This window comes from Salvia miltiorrhiza, chromosome 6 (assembly GCF_028751815.1).
Source record: "Salvia miltiorrhiza cultivar Shanhuang (shh) chromosome 6, IMPLAD_Smil_shh, whole genome shotgun sequence".
Classification (NCBI taxonomy): domain Eukaryota; kingdom Viridiplantae; phylum Streptophyta; class Magnoliopsida; order Lamiales; family Lamiaceae; genus Salvia; species Salvia miltiorrhiza.
Window position 1 is genome coordinate 4,881,968 of NC_080392.1, and position 21,748 is coordinate 4,903,715.

Here is a 21,748-nt window from a genome sequence, read left to right on the forward strand (position 1 = left end):
TCACTCGAGTCCAAGTGTTTCGGCCTTATTAATCTAAGTCAATTTCATTATGAGTGAACAATTGTGCATAGTTATAATAGATTCCTACATCTATTACATAGGGCATTTTTGAGTTAATAGCCTAGCAAAATCATTCAAATTCTTGAATGAGCTCCCACCAACCCTCATTGCATCTCCCGCCGCCTTGCTCAACGCCACGGCGCGAGCCCGCTTCTCCAACCACTTCTCGCTCGCAACTTGCTCTAAAAACCGCACCAACTCATCCGACCCTAACACGGCCGTGGGCCCTTCGCACACTCGAATCGCCACATCCAACTGCTCCACCAACAATGTCGCGTTTAAATATTGATCCGCGCCCATCGGCCACGCCAGCATCGGCACCCCGGCTACGATGCTCTCTAAAGTTGAGTTCCACCCACAGTGCGTGAGGAAAGCCCGCAGAGCCTTGTGCTCGAGAATTGCCACTTGTGGGGCCCAACCCTTGATGACAAGGCCCCTGCCTGCCACCCGATCCTCGAATCCCACGGGAATCGAGGCGAAGCCTCCGCCCCGGTGTCCGAGGGTCGCGCCCTTGACCGACAGAATAAATTTGACTCGGCTCTTCTCCAAACCTAAGGTCAACTCTCTCATCTGCTCGTTGGTCAACACAGCTTGGCTCCCGAAGCACACATACACTACGCTGTGATCTCGACACGTGTCGAGCCACGAGCACACCTCGCTTGCAACGACGGAGCTGGACCCGCCCCGCTCCGTGACATGGTCGGGGGGCAAGAGAGGCCCAACGGCCCAAACATGTTTGTGGCCCAACTTATTCGCAAAATAATCCAAATGGGCCTTCTCGAGCCCATCAAAGGAATTGAAAACCAAACCGCAGCCCTCAAAATTACCCAAGTAAGATTTTCTGATAAATTCCGAATTTGGGTCTCCCTCAACAAAACTCCGGAAAACAGGGGACAGCTGCCACCATGGGTGAATTGGGGAATACGGAATCTCCGGGAAACCGACGAGCTCGCTGTCGTCGGCGGCATTCTTCCGCTGCGGCATTTGGCGCCAGAGAGAGTGGATGAAGGAGATGGCGAAGGCGCCGGAGGGGAAGAAGGCGTAGCCGCGGATGCCGAGGTCGGAGGCGAGGTGGTTGGTCCAGCCGAGGAACATGTCGGAGATGAGGGCGGAGGGCGGGGAGGGGTGGGCGCGGAACCAGCGGAGGATGGGGTCGCGGAGGCCGGCGAGGGCTAACATCATGGAGAGGAAGCCGCTGGCGGGGAGATCCATGGTGTTCTCGACGCCGGAGGGGATGGCGGAGTGAGGGGGGAGGGGGAGGACGAGGGGGGTGATGGAGTGGGGGTGGGCGGAGAGGAGAGGGGTGAGGAGGCGGAGGTTTTTGGGGGTAACGAGGATGGTTATGGTGAGGCCGCGGGAGGCCAGCTGGTGGGTCAGATCTAGGAGAGGGATCATGTGACCCTGCGCCGGATAGGGGAAGACCAGCACGTGACCGCCGGATTCGGGCATCGTTTGCTCACCCATGCTAACTCCCTTCTCGTTTGTCTATGACTATGAGTATGAGAGAGGATTGTGAGTGCCGTATCAACTATCAAGGGGGTTTAATATACTACAACTACATGGGTACCAACATTTTACTTTTCTCATTCTCTTTATTGGATCTTTGTTTTTTTTTTTTTAAACGATTTTTTTACTTAATATTAATTTAATTTCTCTTCTAATTATTCCTTATTATTTCTAAAAAAGAAAATGCACCACTTTCGTTGGGATGGAGAAAGTATATTTTTTGGCTTAATTGAAGTTAAGGTGAAAATTACAACTTTTTCTAAAGTTCGTGTATTTTTTGCTCATAACTCCTATATAAGTTAATATAATTTTATGTTATCAATTAATCTAACTTATAAATAATAATATTTTTCCTAAAAAAATGATCACATTTAAAAATAAATAAAAAATAAAGAAAAATAGTAAAAAAAAAAAAAAATTGATGGCAGAAGAGAAAGAGGAAGGGAGGAAAAAAAAAACTCTATTTTACTTTATCAAAAAGATGAAAGATAAAAATACTTGAACCAAATTTTATCACAATTTATTAATTTTTAGTTTTTTCAATCTCACCTTTTTTATGGTGGAATATAAAATCTTTTTCTTCTCACATTTTAGAAGATAGAAAATATCATCACATAAATACTTAATGATAATATTGTTGGAATATAGGATGAGAGAATGTAAGCAAATTTATTTAGAAATTTATTTTGGAGGATGAAACTTATGAAGAGGCTATATAAGAATTAATGTGTATGTGGGTGTGTGGACGTGACAAACAAAGAAATGAACAAGGGGAACACTTTTTTAAAGCTATTTAACTTGATTGCTTTTTTTTGCTCTACACCTCAATACCAAAGTGTACACACATATATATATTATGACTATGTCGGTTAAGTAACCGACTTAATTTGCTAGACTATTCTAGGACACTTATTTGCTAGAATAATCTAGATAGTTAGCTAATTAATTCAAGTTGCCTTTTAATCTAAATATCTTAGGTTCTAGATTTTTCTACTTTCTTCCTATATTTTATTTTTATTTTTGAATCTAGATTTTTCTTTACAAAATATCTTTACTTACAAATCAAGTTTATATTTCAACACTCCCCCTTAAACTTGATTTGTCATTCCGAGCAAAACTCTGAACTTGACGAAATCCTCAAATTTGAGCGGCTTGGTAAAAATATCGGCAACTTGATCTTGTGATTTTACATACTCCACTTGAACCTCCTTCTTTGCAATGCATTCTCTGATGTAGTGAAAGCGGGTGTCAATATGTTTGCTTCGATTATGAAACACCGGATTTTTTGAGAGCGCGATTGCCGACTTGTTATCCACACAAATAGTTGTTGGCTCCTTTTGTGGCCATCCAAGCTCTTCCAGTAAACTCCGTAGCCAAACTGCATGGCAAACACTGGATGTAGCAGCCACATATTCAGCTTCACAAGTTGATAGCGTGACTATGGGTTGCTTCTTGGACATCCAGGTGAAAGCGGTGTCTCCCATGAAGAATACGAAACCGCTTGTACTCTTGCGATCGTCATTGTCTCCGGCCCAATCGCTATCACTATACCCAACAAGCTTATAATCATCAGTACTTGAATAGAACAGGCCATAGTTGAGCGTACCTTTTAGATATCGAAGAATTCTCTTTGCCGCCTTAAAATGCGTAGTGGTTGGATTCTCCATATAGCGACTCACGAGTCCTGTCGCATAAAGAATGTCCGGCCTTGTGCAAGTTAAGTACCGTAAACTTCCAACCAAGCTCTTGAATAATGTCGGATCCACCTTTTCTCCTCCATCGTTCTTGAATAATTTTATCCCGCATTCCACTGGCGTGTTGATTGCTTTGCAGTCCTCCATCTTGAACTTCTTGAGAATTTCCTTGGCATATCCTTCTTGTGTGATGAAGATCCCATCTTCGAGTTGCTTGACTTCCACGCCGAGGTAGTACGCCATCAGCCCAATGTCTGTCATCTCAAACTCCTTTGACATGGCCTTCTTGAACTCCTCAATCATCTTTGGATTATTTCCTGTGAAAATCAAATCATCTACATACAAGCACACAATTAAGACATCTCCTCCGTTGGCTTTCACGTAGAGAGCATGCTCGTGAGGGCATTTGGTGAAACCATTCTCCTCCAAGTACTTATCGATCCTGCTATTCCATGCCCTTGGTGCTTGCTTTAGTCCGTATAGGGCCTTCTTTAACTTCAAGACTTTATCTTCTTGCCCTTTCACCTCGTAGCCCATTGGTTGCTTGATATAGACTTCTTTGTCTATATACCCATTCAAGAAGGCTGACTTGACATCCATTTGATAAATCTTCCATCTATTTTGGGCTGCAAGAGAGAGTATTAGTCTGATAGTTTCTAAGCGAGCGACAGGAGCAAATACCTCATCATAATCGATTCCAGCTCTTTGACTATATCCTTTCACGACGAGCCTCGCTTTATATCTTTCCACTTCACCCTTGGAATTCTTCTTAACTTTATACACCCACTTGACTCCAATGGCCTTGTGCCCTTTTGGTAGTGTCACGAGCTCCCATGTATCATTCTTCTTTATGGCTTTGATTTCTTCATCCATCGCGACTCGCCAATTTTCACTATCTGCTGCTTCTTCAAAGCTAACAGGCTCACAATCAGCAAATAGGCAAAATAAGGTAAGATCTTCTAACCTTTCAGTTTCCTCATATATCTCGCCCAAACTCCTTGCTCGTGGTGTGGCTCTTTCATTTAAGAAAGATGGTGGCGAGTCTTCAGTGACTGGCACTGGTGAAGCTGGTGGAGTCACTGGCTCTTGTTGGACTTCTCCAACTTGCTCTTCTGCTCTTTGTTCTTCTAACTGTGGGATGTAGGTGAAGTCACCGTTGGAGCTGAAATCCCATACTCCTTCTTCGTCGAACTCGACGTCTCGACTTATCACTGTTTTCTTGGTCTCTGGGTTATATAACTTATAGCCTTTAGAGTTAGAGTCGTACCCGATAAAGATGAATGCTTCGCTTTTATCGTCGAGCTTCTTCCTTCTCTCATCTGGTACATGCACGTAGGCTTTGCTCCCAAATACCTTTAGGTGAGAAATTCCTGGCTTTCTCCCGCTCCAGGCTTCTTGTGGAGTCATTCCCCACACGCTCCTTGTCGGTGATCGGTTGGATAGGTACACCGCGCACGCCACTGCTTCTGCCCAGAACTCCTTAGGCAAATTCTTCGTCTTTAGCATGCTCCTCGCCATCTCCATGATTGTTCTGTTCTTTCTTTCCGCCACTCCATTTTGTTGGGGGGATCTCGGAACTGTCAGAGGCCGCCGAATTCCATTTGCTTCGCAAAATTCTAGAAACTCCCTTGACGTGAATTCTCCGCCTCGATCGGACCTCATGGCCTTGATTTGTCGTCCGCTCTCCTTCTCGACGGCAGCTTTGAATTTCTTGAAAGCATCAAATACTTCTGACTTCTGCTTCAAGAAATATACCCACGTTTTTCTAGAAAAATCATCAATGAAGAGCATAAAATAATTATTTTTACCAAGGGAGCTTGGATTTATCGGCCCACACACGTCAGCATGAATCAACTCCAGTGGCTTTTGAGCTCTTGAGCTTGACTCCTTTGGAAACGGCTTTCTGAACTGCTTCCCGAGTAGACAACCTTCGCAGAGTTGATCGGGATGCTTGATGGATGGTAGGCCTCTCACCATCTCTTTCTTTGATAGCAACTCCAAGCCGCCAAAATTTAAGTGCCCAAACCGTAGGTGCCATAACCAAGACGGATCTTTATAGCAAGCTTTCAAGCATTTGGCCACATCATTTCTAATATTTAATAGAAACATTCTATTTTTCGACATTGGCACCTTGGCAATAAGATTATTTTTGCCATCTCTTATTGAAAGGTTATAATCTCTCATGTGAATATCATAACCTTTCTCTAAGAGTTGTCCCAAACTCAAGATATTATTTTTCATATTGGGCACGTAATAAACATTGGAAATAAATTCATGATTTCCATTTTTCAAGCGGATTAAAATTTTTCCTTTTCCTTTAACTGGAATTTTAGATTCATCACCAAAGGAGACGTTGCCACTTACCGACTCATCGAGATCCACAAACATATTTCTTTTCCCGCACATGTGATTGCTAGCACCAGTGTCGAGGTACCACGTGTCATCTTGTCTTCCAGCTTCTCCTTTATATGCCAGAAGCACACTACCAATATCTTGATTTGTACTTTCGGCGTAATTGGCCTTCTCTTCAATCCTTACTTTTTCACTTCTGCACTCGGAAGCATAGTGCCCAAATTTATGGCAATTATAACACTTTATCGAAGATTTATCGTACCTCGACTGCGGGTTGCTCCTCCCCCGACCACTTGTAAACTCCTTTCTTTCACCACTGTTGACGAAGCCTCCTCGTCCTCGTCCACGTCCACGACCTCTTCCTCGATCTTGACCTTGACCACGTCCTCTCCCGAATTGTCCATGGCCATTGCTCGAACCTTCTTCTTTTTCTTTCGGGCTTACTTGCAACTTTAAAAGTTGCTCTGAAATTTCTTGCTTCTTCTTTTGCTTCTCCTCATATGCTTGCAGCGACCCCAACAAGAGATCGATCGTCATCTCCTCCAAATTTTTAGTTTCTTCGATCGTCACCACAATGTGCTCAAACTTTGGGGTTAGTGAGCGCAATATTTTCTCCATAATTCTTACATCCTCCAATTTTTCACCATTTCTTTTCATTTGATTAGACACCGCCAAGACTCTTGAAAAATAATCCGATATCGATTCGGACTCTTTCATATGTAAAGACTCAAACTCTCCTCTTAAAGTTTGAAGTCGTACCTTTTTTACTTGCTCCGCTCCTTTGCACGCGTTCTGGAGCTTCTCCCATGCTTCTTTGGCGGTGCTCGCGTTTGAGATTTTCTCGAAATCGTCGTCCCCTAGCGCCTGATAAATGAGACAGAGAGCCTTCTTGTCTCTCTTTCTCGCGTCTCGCAATCTATCCTTTTGTTGTTGGGATAGTGCGGCCTCGTCCTGCGGCTCCTCGTAGCCATTCTCCACGATCTCCCAAACGTCGTGGGCTCCCAATAGCACCTTCATCTTGATGCTCCAATTGTCGAAGTTGCTCTTGTTGAGCATGGGGACTTGAAACGATTGTAAATTCGCCATACCACAAGTAGAATCTTGTGGCTCTGATACCACTTTGTTGGAATATAGGATGAGAGAATGTAAGCAAATTTATTTAGAAATTTATTTTGGAGGATGAAACTTATGAAGAGGCTATATAAGAATTAATGTGTATGTGGGTGTGTGGACGTGACAAACAAAGAAATGAACAAGGGGAACACTTTTTTAAAGCTATTTAACTTGATTGCTTTTTTTTGCTCTACACCTCAATACCAAAGTGTACACACATATATATATTATGACTATGTCGGTTAAGTAACCGACTTAATTTGCTAGACTATTCTAGGACACTTATTTGCTAGAATAATCTAGATAGTTAGCTAATTAATTCAAGTTGCCTTTTAATCTAAATATCTTAGGTTCTAGATTTTTCTACTTTCTTCCTATATTTTATTTTTATTTTTGAATCTAGATTTTTCTTTACAAAATATCTTTACTTACAAATCAAGTTTATATTTCAACAAATATTATAATGAATTGAAGGAGAAAATAAACTGTTCGAATTATTTTTTCATCCTATTCAGGGAATAGTATCTACACTATGGGACATGGGAAATTAGAGAAAAAAAAGTGTAAATATAGGTTTCAACATTCGAATAATATCTACCCGAAAGAGAACACACACTAAAGGTTAAATATGAAACCAATCTTAATTTATTGTTTATTAATTACTCCATATTATAAACTTTGATGCTTATCGAATTTATCTCAACCTTTTTTTTTTTAATTAATTTTAATATCAGACCTCATCTCCTACGTTTAAATAGTGATGTGGTGTGTCGAAGAAGAATGACGTGTTATTTCACCATTTCAAAAAAAGTTATATACTCCCTTCGTCCCGCTATTCGTGTTTCATTTCTTTTCAGCACGGAGATTAAGGAGAATGAAGTAAGTAGAATTAAGAGTGTGGTCCACATATTTAAGTTTGTAATTAAGGAATTGTTAATGTGAGAATGAAGTAAGTAGAATTAAGAGTGTGGTCCACATATTTAAGTTTGTAATTAAGGAATTGTTAATGTTAGATGATTTCAATGAAAATGAAAAACTGAAATTCTGAAAATGAAAAATTAAAATTCTGAAAAACTAAAATTCTAAAATGAAACTGAAATTCCTAACATATTCTGATATTCTGAAAAAATGAAACTGAAATCTGCAACAAAAATTTGCAAGGGCAATTCTGTAGGCCGGAAATTTGCAACAGAAATTTACCCCAAATCAGTAGCGTTTCACCCAAATCAAGAAATGGGCGATGAGCAACAACAGAAAAGCAACAAATTTTCAAGCAATTAAAGCATGAACTGGACGAACAACAATAAGAAATGAGGAAAGAAATTTGCAGCCGGCGAGGAGCAAGTTCGACGAATTGATCTCGAATCTCGCCGCCGACGTCCCCCACATACATGGCCGCCCTCACCTCACCAGATCTGTCCCAATTGCCCTCACCTGCAACATCCTCGCCTTGAAGGGGTTTAGGGACCTGAGGTTTGGGGGAAATAAGCGGTGGCAGCGACTTAATACTGTTGTTGGCTGGAGAATTAGAGGAAGAAGCGGCGGCAATGAGGGCTGCCGCGGCGACGCGAGGAAAGGCCAGAGGGAGGAAAAGGCTTCCTCCGACGACGAGCAGGGGAAAGGCAAGTGGAGCAGAAGACGACTAAGGCAGAGAAGGTGGAGGAGAAAGCTTCCTCCGGCGACGAGCAGACGGCGGGCGGTGGAGACTCGCGCAGAGAGAGAGAGAGAGAGAAAATAGAGGGGAAATGAATTAGGGTCCCTTGAATTCGAAAATTAATTAAGGATTTATTAGTTGAACAATTAGTGGCTTAATTCACTTTAACTATGCCCTTATTATTTCCTAAAATAGAAACGAGACATTATCAGTGGGACAACCCAAAAAAGAATACGAGACATGAATAGCGGGACTGTGGGAGTACATAACAAGATAACACATCACCCTCTAACAAGCTATGTCATGAGTCACTCACTAAAATGAGCTCCGGTGATAAAATTGATAAAGAATGTAAAAGGTTGAGATATATTATACAAATTTTAAACATTGATATATGATTGATAAAATGGATAAAGATTGTACAAATTTTATAATTAATCCAAATTTTAATACGAATGCAATTAGATTTCACTCCTTTTGTTTTTAGTATAATTAGATTTTATCATTTTATGAAACTTGATTTCATTTGTGGAGCGTTATATATAAATGACCAAAAAATAGAAAATAGAAATAGAAAAAATATATTGGTATTGCATCATCACATTTAACTCCCACAAACCTTTTAGATTGCTGCTTGTTACAGCTTGTATCCGAGTACAAGTTTATACACATAAATTTATGGGAAAATTGTACCTAAATACACAAACTTTGCCAAAAATCCATATTTGACGTGAAGTTAAGATTTTACATTTTAATACACCAACTTTCGTTGTTGTCCAAATTTGACACGACTTAATTCTTAAAAATTCAAAAGACAACCCCTTTTTATAAATAATTATACAAAAGCCCACTTATGTTATAATTTGGGACATTTAAACCAAAACAAGATATTTTCTTATGATGTTTTCTTTTAAACCATTTTAGGCGCGGATCAAAGATTAAAAGAAAACATCATAAGGAAATATCTTGTTTTGGTTTAAATGTCCCAAATAATAACATAAGTGGGTCTTTGTATAATTATTTACAAAAATTGGTTGTTTTTTGAATTTTTAAGAATTAAGTCGTGTCAAATTTGGACAATAACAAAAGTTGGTGTATTAAAATGTAAAATCCTAACTTCGCGTCAAATATGGATTTTTGACAAAGTTTGTGTATTTTCGCGCAATTATCCCTAAATTTATTAATAAATTATTCGGATTTAGTTGCGTTGTGGGCTCGGGCACAAAGATTGTGTTATGGTCAAGATTAATCAATTCGTCTATAAAGAAACCCAAATTAAAACATTCAAAGTTTATGTTTACATGCAAAATAGACTCCAACTTATAAACTCACCAACTCAATAGTAGTGCGTTGTTATTTATTGTCAAATGCAGTTGATAAGTAGGTTAGGCTCCTTGATTCCATTCTCCGCACTTGAAAATAGAAAACAAAGATATCAAGTAGACGTTGTTGATATATTAAATATCTTATTTATTGTTGACAATGTCAATTTTTTTAAAGAAATAATTACATATCAAATCACAATCTTTACACCATATTGAAAAGTCAATGCAATTTTTATTTTATTTTTTTTGAGTTCACTGTCTATAAATTACTAAATTTTCATTAAATTTCAATTTAGCACAAAAACTTCAAAATTTGACGTGATAATTACTGCACTATTAATTTAATTTGATTTTGTTATCAATAAGAATACCGACCAATATTACCGCTGACATGATTAGCCGAATAATTGATATTATTTTATAAAGAACGATGTCATTTCTACCAGGCGAGGACGGTTATGCCATGGCAATTATTCAGTTAACATGTCAGTAATAATTTTGATTGGAATCCCAATTCGTAACAAAATTAAATTAAATCAATAACACTTATCATACTTAAAATTTAAATTAAGAGACGAGCGTACGGTAAAATATTAAGAGATAAATTAAAACATTTATAAAATTAAATGAAAAATGGTAAACAATATCCTATTCTAGCCAAAATCATTTATTAAAAGAAAATTTTATTTATATAGATAAAATTATAAAAATAATGTCCAAATACTCTTGTATCGTGTAATATTAGAAAATATATTGTTATATACTTTTATTAATATACCCGATAAAATCGTGTTATTTTTTTATTTTTATTTTTATCTTCGTAAATAAAAAATCCGTTTAGTGTATAAAATAGGTTAGAATATATCCACAAAATAATTAAGATAAAATAACTATGATATCAGTTCAACCATAAATGGTGGGTGGTCAAACGATGAAGGTGGAAAATGACATAGACTCAAAGACAACATCAACCACCAACCAAAATTGCAAATAAATGAAATAGTTTCATCAGTTCACACCAATACCGACTACATATGCTTCCAAAAAATGTAGTAATCCCCGTCCTATTTTAATAAGCTCATTTTTTTTTCTTTTTTTGTGATGTTTTATAAAAATAGGCTTATTTTTTATTTTAAATAAAAAATATACTTAATTAGTGTGAATCACATCACTTTTCTCTTAAAAGATAAATTTCTCAATTATAAGTCCGAAAGAAGTGAGCCTATTACAGTGGAACGGAGAGAGTACAATATTTATTTCTTCTATCCTTCTTGTATTTATTTTCAAATTTATTGATAAAATTATACTCTCTCTATTTCAATTTAATATGCCACAAGGTTTGGATACGAATATTAAGAAATAAATAGTTTGTAATAAAATAGGAAAGAGAAAATAATTTTTTATGAGAATATAATTGTCTAAAAAGTAGGAGAGAGAAATAAAGAATAAATAATTATGTGTGAGGATAATAATACTTGATGTAAATAATGAGTTATGTAAGGATAATTATTATGAATTGATATTCTATTTAAGACAATACGATCTATTGGATATTTGGATTGAGACGGAGGGTGTACTATTTTATCGGCTTCGGTCAAAATTTTGCTAATTCTTGGGTTTGTTGCATGAGGCTGCCAAATTTATAAAATTAATTATTTATGCCTCCTTTTTCTTTTCTTTTTCTTGGCGAGTTGACTCATACAAACATTCAGTGGAATTTTCGGCTCAAGTATTTTGACTGACTTTTACATTTTCCGTGGCCTATTTCTTTTGGCCATAAATATATAAGAGAATAAGATTCTAATGTAAAAATATATAAAGTTGTGTGAAACTATATTATTTATAGTATAAAATTATTATTTAAAAAAAAAAAAAAACAGATCTTTATATTTGGGACAATCCAATAAAAAAAAAAGGTCATTATTACGAATTTACATAAACAAGAGGAAATTATTCATATAAATTCAATCTCGAACCTTTTATCTTATTCTCCCTTGTATGGTGAAACAGCTCATCCTAATTAGTAGTACTGCGTATTTTTTTTGACGTGTTGGAAGTGAGCTGAATTACTCACCTAATCGAATTTGATTAATCTCAATATTGAGCCTTAATACTCAAGAAGATCACGAAAAATCTAGTTAGATTTAACATCCACTGCTTATAAACTGATCACAGCTTTAAAAGGCAAAGCTGGAACCACAACATCGCAATGAACTGAAGCACCATTCAAATTGGTGATGAAATTCATAGCTCATTTTTGAATAAAGATGTTAAGATACAAACGGAAGAAGAAAAAGAATAAATTTCGCCGGCTTTCATAGAAGGTATGAACAGATGTGTCACACTAAAGACTTAACAATGAAGCAAGAAAGGCCATACATGAGACGAGGCGAGATGATCCTCACAAGACCGTACAACATTGATTGGATCTCTTCGCCTGCTTGTAAAACATCTGTTCCAAACAATATAAGAAACTTATAGAATTACAGACAATCTAGCAAAACATAAGATCTGCAAACTCAAAAAAATGGTCAAATTTAACAAAGAATGGATACCTGGGAGGCTGCACTAAGATCTGAACTCTTATCAACCAAGCTATCTAGCTTCTCACCTCGTTCTAGTACACTCTCGATAGTCTTGTGCTGTGACAAGGCCAAATACAATATATCATAACTTACTACATGACAGAGATGCAATGAGATGCCTTCATCATATAGCTATAATAAGCAAGACAATCAACAACACAGGAACATTTTTATTCATGGAGAAAATATAATAAAAAGGGCATGATACTCACAAGAATAATTTTTGTTTCATCCAACTCTCTCTGAATCTTTAACAGCTTGTCTGCCTCAGCAGGGTCCTAAACAGTGAGAAAGCAAACAGTTAAGAAGCACATGGATATTCAAACTATAATTAAGATGACACATATAGAGCTTAGAAGCACCTAATTACAGAGAGTTAACAACTCAAAATACCTGAAATTTGGTCAGTGCCTCACTCAGGTAGGGCCACTGTTGAGCATTATCAGCTTGCTGAGTTTTCCATGAATCACCAAAGTTTTTCTGGTATTCGTCTAAGACCTGAACAGGAAATGCCAAAAACATAATACTCGGTCGAAGAAATCTTCCCCACCTGGTTGAGTTCCTACCTGGTTGAGCAATGAAAAGGCGCTCCGAACAGGGTAGTGATCATCCATAAATCCCAATGCACATAATCCGTCGCGGTTGTATGAATGAACTTTGTATTCTGCATTGTATGTAAATGAACTAAGATGTTCAAAATTCCATTGTCTGAATGAACTTTGTATTCTGCATTGTATGTAAATGAACTAAGATGTTGAAAATTGCATATAATAAAATAAAAAACCTCAACAACCAGGGGCGGAGCCAGACTTCCGATTCAGGGGGGTCCAAAAAAATTTTTAAAAGAAAATTAATAATTAAATTAAAAAATAAAAATTAAATTAAATTAAAAATAAATGAATCAATAACACAATTATAATATTATTTAAATTACAAAAAACACATCTTAACAGATTTTCAAGCTCATATTCATTTTACGATGTATTTTGCAATAAAATTACTAAATATTGAATATTATATAGAGTGCAAATACAGGATACAATCTCTTTCTAATTTGGAGAAATTTTTAATTGAAATGATACGAAACGATGTCATTTAGGCCTCACAAAAATGTCATCGTCTTTACTAATCCATGTAAGCTCCAATTCAACGCTCTAGCGATCGAAAAAAATTGGGGGACGAAATTGCAAAACTTGAAAAAATAATGATTTAATTCGCCAAACTAAAAAGACATTAAAATTATAAATTCAAAATAGTGCGTAATTTTGTTTTCCAAAATTCCATGAAACTTTGTAAGGCAAAGTAACTTTCAATATAAAATTCAAAAAATAAATCTCTAGAATCCAATCCAAACATGATATGTATAAATTAATTATATGTTTACTTATTCTAAATGTCTTAACTCGAAAGCTTACATATCAATTACATTATAAAATAGCTCAACAAGATAATGATGTTGATAAAATTATATATTTTTTATTTTTAATATAAAATTACGAAAATATCCTAGTATTTTTGAAAATCCCAGGGGGGCCCAGTGACCCCCCTGCCCCACCCCTAGCTCCGCCAGTGTCAACAACCAAGCAAATTTTACAGTTTAAAAATGATTTTTTTGGGTACACTGCACCTTGTAGATGTAAGCATTTGTATCAAATATCCAACACCAATCATCTATTTAAGATGAACGCACAAGCTTGGGTAAATGCTCAAAGAAACATAAAATTATCAAAAAAAAATTATATGCACAATCCCCACCTAAACCATCTCTAGATAAAAATCTGCAGAAATGATCGGTAACCGATAAAAATCCCTCGAAATCGTGAAATTCAGCATACTCAGAGATATGAAAAATGGGAAACAATGTTAATGAATTGGACCTTCATGCTGGACGGATTGGCGCTGGCCGGGCGGGGTCCGTTTAGCAACGGTCCGACCGACGAAGACAATAAATTCCTTAACGCTGGGGCGCTGAAAAAACCCGAAATTGCCGAGATCCGTTGCGGTGGCCAAAATGACGGGATCGGAGCCCTGCGGGCTGTCTTTCACCACCATCAACGCCGTGATTTTCACCATCTTTTATTCTCGACACTGTTTATGAAGCAAAACTCACAAATCTATGGAGGATTTTGCATTAGAGGATTGGTAGTGATGAGCTGTTCGATTGTGATTCCAATTGGTAATGGTAATGCCAACTTAAAGCTTGACAATGCATCTTCCATTTTGATGGTGTAGATGAAGCTCCACTAATTAAATTATACTCCCTCCGTCCACGAAATGAGTACCCATTTGTGGACGGCACGGGTTTTAAGAAATGTATGGAGTGTAGTGTGAATAGTTTATGGGTCCCACTTTTTGAGTGTATTAATTAAAGAGATGTGTGGGGTACACTTGCCAAAAAGGGAAATGGGTACTCATTTCGTGGACGGACGAAAAAGGAAATATGGGTACTCATTTCGTGGACGGAGGGAGTAGTAGTACTACAATTTAAATTTCGCAATTACTCCACTAATTAAATTAATGGTACAATTTTGAATTTCGTAATTAAAGACGTCATTTTCTTCATTACTATAACTTTGTGATAAGAGGAAAATTACACATGTAGTATTTGAAAGTGAATATTGCCATAATCATCCTGTAGATCTAAACTAAACCTTATCACTTACTAATCCTTACATCAGGTCTTGATGAATTTAATCATGATTATAGCTAAGAAAACCAAGGCCTAATTACATATCGATCAAAATATGAACTCGCACTCAAACAGTAAGCAAACTCGTGAAATTCAACATGTCAATTATTTTCTCCATGCTAAAGAAAAAAACAAATTTGTCAGCATTATATATACAGTAAAAAATCATACTGCACCACGAGAAACTCCAAGATTCTGCACTCGCAAACAAAATGGCCGAAAAAGTAGAGTTGTCAGATCAATATCACATAGAGACAGCTTAGAGCATAGCCGAACCTCTTATTATTTACACACACACACACACACACACAGCACACTAAAGAAAATAAAAGAAAAATATATGGCTTCCTTTTCTTCTTCTTGTTTGCTGCTGCTGGTTGTGTTTGTGTTTGTGTTTGATATAGCTATAGGTATAACAGCATCAATTCCGAGTTATTTTCCCGGTGGAGCTGCTCTCCACTCCTCCCTGAAGAAAAGTGGGAAGAAGATACCATATGAAACCCATTATTTCCCTCAGAATTTAGACCATTTCACATTCCAGCCTAGAAGCTACAAAATCTTCAACCAGAAATATCTCATCAACAGGAAGCACTGGCAAAAGGGAGCCCCCATTTTCGTGTACACAGGAAATGAAGGAGATATTGATTGGTTTGCTTCCAACACTGGCTTCTTGCTTGATATTGCTCCCAAATTTCACGCTCTTGTTGTTTTCATTGAGGTATCAATAACTCTTCCACCAAACTCGAATTCATTTTGTTAGAATATATCTTGATTGTCTTCCTCTTTTTGGAGAATGATTCTAGCATAGGTTCTACGGAGAATCGCTGCCATTTGGGAAGCACTCATACAAGTCGGCAAAGACATTGGGATACTTAAATTCACAGCAGGCACTCGCTGATTATGCTCTTCTCATAACGAGTTTGAAGCACAACTTGTCCTCTGATGCATCCCCTGTTGTGGTCGTTGGAGGCTCTTATGGAGGAAGTAAGTGTGTCTCTGTTGGATATGATATTGTTTTATTACAACTAATTATATGTTTTGTTGTGTGTAACATTACTTAATATGTGCTTTCATTGCTTCAGTGCTTGCTGCTTGGTTTAGACTGAAATATCCCCATATTGCTATGGCTGCATTGGCATCTTCAGCCCCAATCTTGCAGTTCGATGACATTACTCCGTGGTCTAGCTTTTATGATGCAGTTTCCCAGGATTTCAAGGTCTAAATTACTACTTAATCATTTGTAAATCGTCTGAAACAAAACTCTAGCCATCGTTTTATAATGAACTTTTCTTGGACAGGATGCCAGCTTAAACTGTTATCAAGTAATAAAGGCTAGTTGGGCAGAGTTGGAAGCCATTGCAGCATACAAACAAGGTCTAGTGGAGCTCAGCCGCAGTTTCAGAGCTTGCAAGTAATATGAAAAAAACATGATACTTCTGATGCTTTTTTATCTTGTCTTTACAGTTAAGAACTGTTTTATGTCAACGAAAGGATTGTAACAAATGCGCGTATGATATTTCAGAAAAGTTAACTCGATTTACTCTGCACGAGATTGGCTGTGGGAAGCCTTTGTTTATGTAGCAATGGTGAATTATCCTACAGAAGCTAATTTCATGAAGCCATTGCCTGCCTACCCTGTAAAAGAGGTCTAATTTCCATCTTTTTCTACATGATGATTTTCTAGTGACTCAGAAACTAATACTAATATTACTTCTTTTTGGATATATGAAGATGTGTAAGATTATCGATGGATCCCCACCAGGAACCACAAAGCTCAGCAGAGTTTTTGCAGCTGCGAGCTTATACTACAATTACTCTCGTGGTGAAAAGTGCTTCGCCATAGAAAATCAAGCCGATGAACATGGCCTTCATGGTTGGAACTGGCAGGTGCAAAACACATTTAACTTGATTAATTTTGATTGAATCATGTTTCTTTATAAAGAACGATGTTTAGGCATGCACGGAGATGGTGATGCCGATGGTGGTGACGAAGGAGAGCATGTTTCCTCCATTCTCATTCAGCTACGAAGAGTATGCAGATGAGTGCATGAAGAGCTATGGAGTAAGGCCTCGGCCGCACTGGATCACCACTCAATTCGGCGGCACAGTGAGTATTCATCCAAAGCTGCTGCTTCATCTTATTCATTCCATATGGAGTAGTATTTGTTTGTGTAACCGTCAAGCTCAACTGTCATAACAGAACATCGAGCAAGTTTTGAAGAGATTTGGCAGCAATATCATATTCTCCAACGGACTACAGGATCCATGGAGCAGAGGCGGGTATGTTGATGTTTATAAAACATTTTTCAAATTTATGATTAAGTTTTTCAACATTATATTCTCAAATTTTCTTGTATGTCAGCGTGTTGAAAAACATATCTACGAGCATCGTGGCCCTGGTGGCTGATAATGGTATGTCGTGGAATTAGTGAATAATAGTGTGTTATAATAATAATAATAATAATAATAATAATAATAATAATAATAATAATAATAATAATAATAATAATAATAATAATATAATAATAGTAATAACAAAAAGTGGTGTGTTGTGTGAAAACAGGAGCACACCACACAGATTTGCGTGGTGCAGTGGAAGAAGATCCGGAGTGGCTAATCCAACAGAGAAAGCAAGAAGTTGAGATATTGCATAACTGGATATCTCAATACTATCTAGACATGAAGCATTCAACCTAGTTTTATATCATAGTTCATATGCATCAACGAAAATATCATTGTAACCAACCTTGTTTATTATCAATATAAACTTGTGCAAGACTGTCTCATGCCTCATATCAAATGTATACCATTAGGAATAGAAGAATTTAATGGGCTCTTCACAACGGTTGCATAAATAATTACATAATTATAAATGATTGAGATCCAGGTTGCACATGTCACGCCGCCCCCGACGACATGTTCCCTCTCTTTGATTAAAGAAAAATTATTTAAATTTAGAGGGCACATAAAGGAAAATTATTTAAATTATTTTCAAGTAACTTCTTTCCATTTAGAACTACAAAACTTTATACTTTAGCCACGAAAAGGCATGAGTTCTTTATCATCTTTAATGATGACAGGCATTTTCTACTGTTGTTTATTGTACAAACACTGAAAAAATGAAATAAATTTGTACTGTAATTTATCTTCACTGAATGCGGTTTGTTCTGTGTCTTAAATTGTGTAATTTCCATATCTTAGATCTGCAAATTCAAACTCAAAAAAGAAATAAAAATTTGCCGCATAATCATATTCACCTACGATGAAGTCTTCTGATCAAATATGCTCTATCTTATAAAAATAATTTTACTATTCAGATATCTGATTTATTTAAAAAAATAAGTAAATGTGCTTAAATAGGTAAAAATGGTTTCGTCGTGGTAAGTAAGATAGTATTTGAAAAAGGGTAAAATAGTGACCGACGCCTTCCCAATATTTGCCAACGCATGATTTAAGGGAAGATAGCGCGTCCGCGTTGGTATTATATTCCAACAGATAGATCCCAAATTAGGCCCATTCAATTTAATGAACCAGTGTTAGATCTCTGTTCTCTCTCACACACAGAGGCACTGACTAGAGAGAGAGATGAGTAGGAGATCGGGGGCTTGGTTGAGGTGTTGCTTGGTGATTTTTGCGGTGGTTTCAGCTCTCTGCGTATCTGGGCCGGCTTTGTATTTCAAGTTTAAGAAAGGGTTGAAATTGAAAGGGCTTTCTGATTCTTGCCCACCGTGCACCTGCAATTGTGCTCCTCCTCGGTCCCTTTTCCAGATTGTTCCTGGTATGCCCACCACTTCATCCAAGTTTTAACCTTTTCTGCTTATTTCTATTTTTTAGCTTCTGGCTTCTCTGTGTTTTGTGTAATTCTTTCGTCTTTTTTTTTTTGAGGTAATCTAGTTATTAATTTTGAGTTAGGATGGTGTCTTTGCTGTGATCTTGTCAGAACTTGCTCTGTTTTAGCTGAATTATGTTGAAATTATTTGTTACTTCATTTTCTGTTTAAATTTTTTCCTTTTTTTTTTTTTTGGTATCAATGAACTTAATATCCTAGATATAATAGATTAAAGTTTCTTTAAAATTTGGTGAGCTTTATTTGCGTTAAGTTGATTGGATATGAGGCACATTTCGAATCTTCGATCTCCATAGGCTACTTTGGTAGAGAAGGATGGTTTGTAGAAATCACCTAATCATATATGGTGACTGGTGTTTACCCTCTTCGAATTCGAGTAGATGAATAACTCAAAGTTCATGTTTGTTTTGGATTTGAGTTACTAAATGGATGATTTTTATCTAGTCAGGTAGAATTTGATTTATCTATCTTGTTAGTGTATCCAAATATACATGGAATTCCTAAGATTGCATCTTTTATGAATTCTTGTGAACTATACTTGTACTATGCTGATTGAATGGAAGGCACATGTTAAATCTTGGCTCTCCGCACGATATATACTGATCAGCACTAATAGTTGTCATTGTCTGGCATTGGATTCGATGACGATCCATTGATGTATAAAGGACTCAACATTGATTTTGCAAAATGTGAAGTTTTTTTTGTCTCATTATAACCTCAGAGATTAATATAGTACACCCCCCGTCTTGCCACACTTGGCCTAGTTCTTTTGGGCAAAGTTATTTAGGAGAGTAAGATTATAGTGTAAAAGTATGTGAAAGTTTGTGGGTCCATATTTGTTGTAGTGAAAATTGATTACCCAAAAAGAGAACAGGCCAAGTCGAATGTGATAACCCAAAAAGGAAAGCAAGCCAAGTCAAGTGGGATGGAGGGAGTAGTATTTTGGTGACAAGAAGAGTAATATGATTCTTGTGCTACATTGATTAATTGAGCCACCTAGGCTATCATGCAGCAGCTTTTCCCTACTGTTAAAACTCAACTATTAAGTAACAATCCTTTGATTTGTTCTACATCATTGAACTCTCTCAGAGTAATTATGCATTTAGGATGATCATTATACTACAAACTCTATATTCCACTATATCTCCTTATTATTACTTTAGAAGGCAATAAGGAAGGCAATTCTAGAGTTTAAAGTTTAAACGATTCTTGGTGATGCAAATACAGAAGTTGGATTAGTAAGCTATTCTTAGCCTGTAACACTATGCAGTGGGATTACCTAGAAGAATGTCTTTTCTTTCCGTCTCTTTATCTTTTAGTATTGATGACTTTGACAGATCTGAAATACCGGTATTTCTGAGAGGGAAATGGTTACACAACGAGAACTTTATGGGTTACCAGCTATGCCTTTGTGTTCTAGAAGATCCTGCACGACATATTGTATCCCCAGTTATAAGATCCCGATCAATGTTTTCTTATTATGCAGATACCCGTCTAAGAAATATTTGAAACCAAACTGTAAATTGAACTTTCTATATGATCATGTTTGCTGCCATCTTCTTCGTAACTAATAGCGTGTTATCAGTGGAATGAATTCTGCGGTCAGGTTTTCTTTTTGTGCTTCAAATCTTGGCTCACTCCTGCGGAATCTCGATCCGATGAAAAGTTGGTTTTATTACCAGCTAGCTGACGTTAGTTGTTTATCATGTTATGTATAAAATATTCACATTGCTTTTCTGTAATTGTAGTTTGATTTAACCTTGTTTAGAATTATAAAACTCACTTCACTAACATTTTTCATGTTATTCTTGTATCTCTTGCAGGCCTGGCTAATCTCTCTATTTCTGGTAAGAATAGTGTCTAGGAGATTTCCACCTCTTCCCTACTTCCGTTTTGTCCTTGAATGTGACAATTTCTGGATTTTCATGTGCAATAGGACATATAGTTTCGTCATTATAATTTTTATGCTGAAAAATTCTAAAAGTTGAAACTGAATGCATTGGTATAATCTTTATTTTGAAGGTTCTAAAAATTCACATTGGCATCATAAGTCTGTATCATTGTACCCTTATCTAAAAATCAAATTTTCCTAAAAGTGATCTATATGGGTGCAACCGAAAGTTTAGATTTATCAGCACTTGGTTGGGCCTTTCCCGATGTACGATAAGGCCACAGTGAAACTCGCTGCAACTTATTTCTGCCAATGAGTGCTCTTAAGTTTCTTTTGAAAGAACGATATTTTTCTTTATTGGATAGATTGTGGGAAAGATGACCCTGACCTCAAGGAAGAGATGGAGAAGCAGTTTGTAGATTTACTATCGGAAGAGCTGAAGTTGGAAGAAACTGTTGGTGTAGAACACTCCCATCATATGAACATCACATTAGGAGAAGCAAAAAGGTTGGCTACTCTATTCCAGCATGAAGCCGATAAATGCATAGCAGCCACAGAAACTTGCGAGGGAGCCAGGGAACGAGCGGTGGTGCTGCTCTCTAAGGAGAAGAAGTTAACTTCACTATGGGAGCGAAGAGCTCGTCAAGCTGGTTGGGAAGGCGAGTAGTAATATACATAAAATGGGATACATTACCCTATTTTTGATGCTCTGCATGTGGTGATCAAGGAGAACAACTCAAGAGATTTCTAGTGAGCAAATTTTACATGAATCTCATGTTGTTTTTGGTTTCGCATCGTCTTTCTACTACATGTATCAATTTTTCATGCATATTTGGTCGAGACATGGCTAATTCAAATTGTATGTCTGAACAAATATCATGTTGCTGTCATGGTGTAAGTTATAAGGATTTGAATCATCTATAATACCAATCAACGAAGATGTAAGTTGTGAAAAAATGATTGATTTCGAGACTATGTTTCAAGAATTTCAATTCATATATACATTATCATGTCATATTTCACTATCCAAAT

General features: G+C 37.0%; 4 protein-coding genes across 5 annotated transcripts; 2 read left to right on the forward strand and 2 right to left on the reverse strand.

Moving 5' to 3' along the window:
• Window positions 1-25: 25 nt before the first annotated feature.
• Window positions 26-1,617, reverse strand: LOC130988117 (UDP-glycosyltransferase 89B2-like). Its single transcript, XM_057911879.1, has one exon. It carries the CDS (start codon window positions 1,522-1,524, stop codon window positions 94-96), a length of 1,431 nt encoding a protein of 476 aa, XP_057767862.1. The 5' UTR covers window positions 1,525-1,617; the 3' UTR covers window positions 26-93.
• Window positions 1,618-11,914: 10,297 nt separating this feature from the next.
• On the reverse strand, window positions 11,915-14,532 carry LOC130988120 (VAMP-like protein YKT61). Of its 2 annotated transcripts, XM_057911886.1 has the most exons (6): window positions 14,167-14,528; window positions 12,856-12,953; window positions 12,683-12,787; window positions 12,502-12,567; window positions 12,260-12,346; window positions 11,915-12,156 (listed from the first exon to the last, which is right to left on the reverse strand). In XM_057911886.1, exons 1-6 carry the CDS (start codon window positions 14,360-14,362, stop codon window positions 12,106-12,108), a joined length of 603 nt encoding a protein of 200 aa, XP_057767869.1. In that variant the 5' UTR covers window positions 14,363-14,528; the 3' UTR covers window positions 11,915-12,105. The 2 variants fall into 2 exon arrangements, with proteins under 2 accessions (XP_057767869.1, XP_057767870.1); XM_057911887.1 differs by lacking the exon at window positions 12,683-12,787 and having other exon boundaries at window positions 14,167-14,532.
• Window positions 14,533-15,162: 630 nt separating this feature from the next.
• Window positions 15,163-17,754, forward strand: LOC130988119 (uncharacterized). Its single transcript, XM_057911885.1, has 10 exons — window positions 15,163-15,696; window positions 15,782-15,962; window positions 16,061-16,194; window positions 16,277-16,389; window positions 16,501-16,624; window positions 16,710-16,865; window positions 16,933-17,085; window positions 17,179-17,258; window positions 17,341-17,390; window positions 17,542-17,754. Exons 1-10 carry the CDS (start codon window positions 15,319-15,321, stop codon window positions 17,673-17,675), a joined length of 1,503 nt encoding a protein of 500 aa, XP_057767868.1. The 5' UTR covers window positions 15,163-15,318; the 3' UTR covers window positions 17,676-17,754.
• Window positions 17,755-18,188: 434 nt separating this feature from the next.
• LOC130988121 (uncharacterized) lies at window positions 18,189-21,643 on the forward strand. The gene is made up of 3 exons (XM_057911888.1): window positions 18,189-18,756; window positions 20,649-20,672; window positions 21,082-21,643. The coding sequence occupies exons 1-3, from the start codon at window positions 18,564-18,566 to the stop codon at window positions 21,381-21,383; spliced, it is 519 nt and encodes a 172-aa protein (XP_057767871.1). The 5' UTR covers window positions 18,189-18,563; the 3' UTR covers window positions 21,384-21,643.
• The last annotated feature ends 105 nt before the right edge of the window (window positions 21,644-21,748 follow it).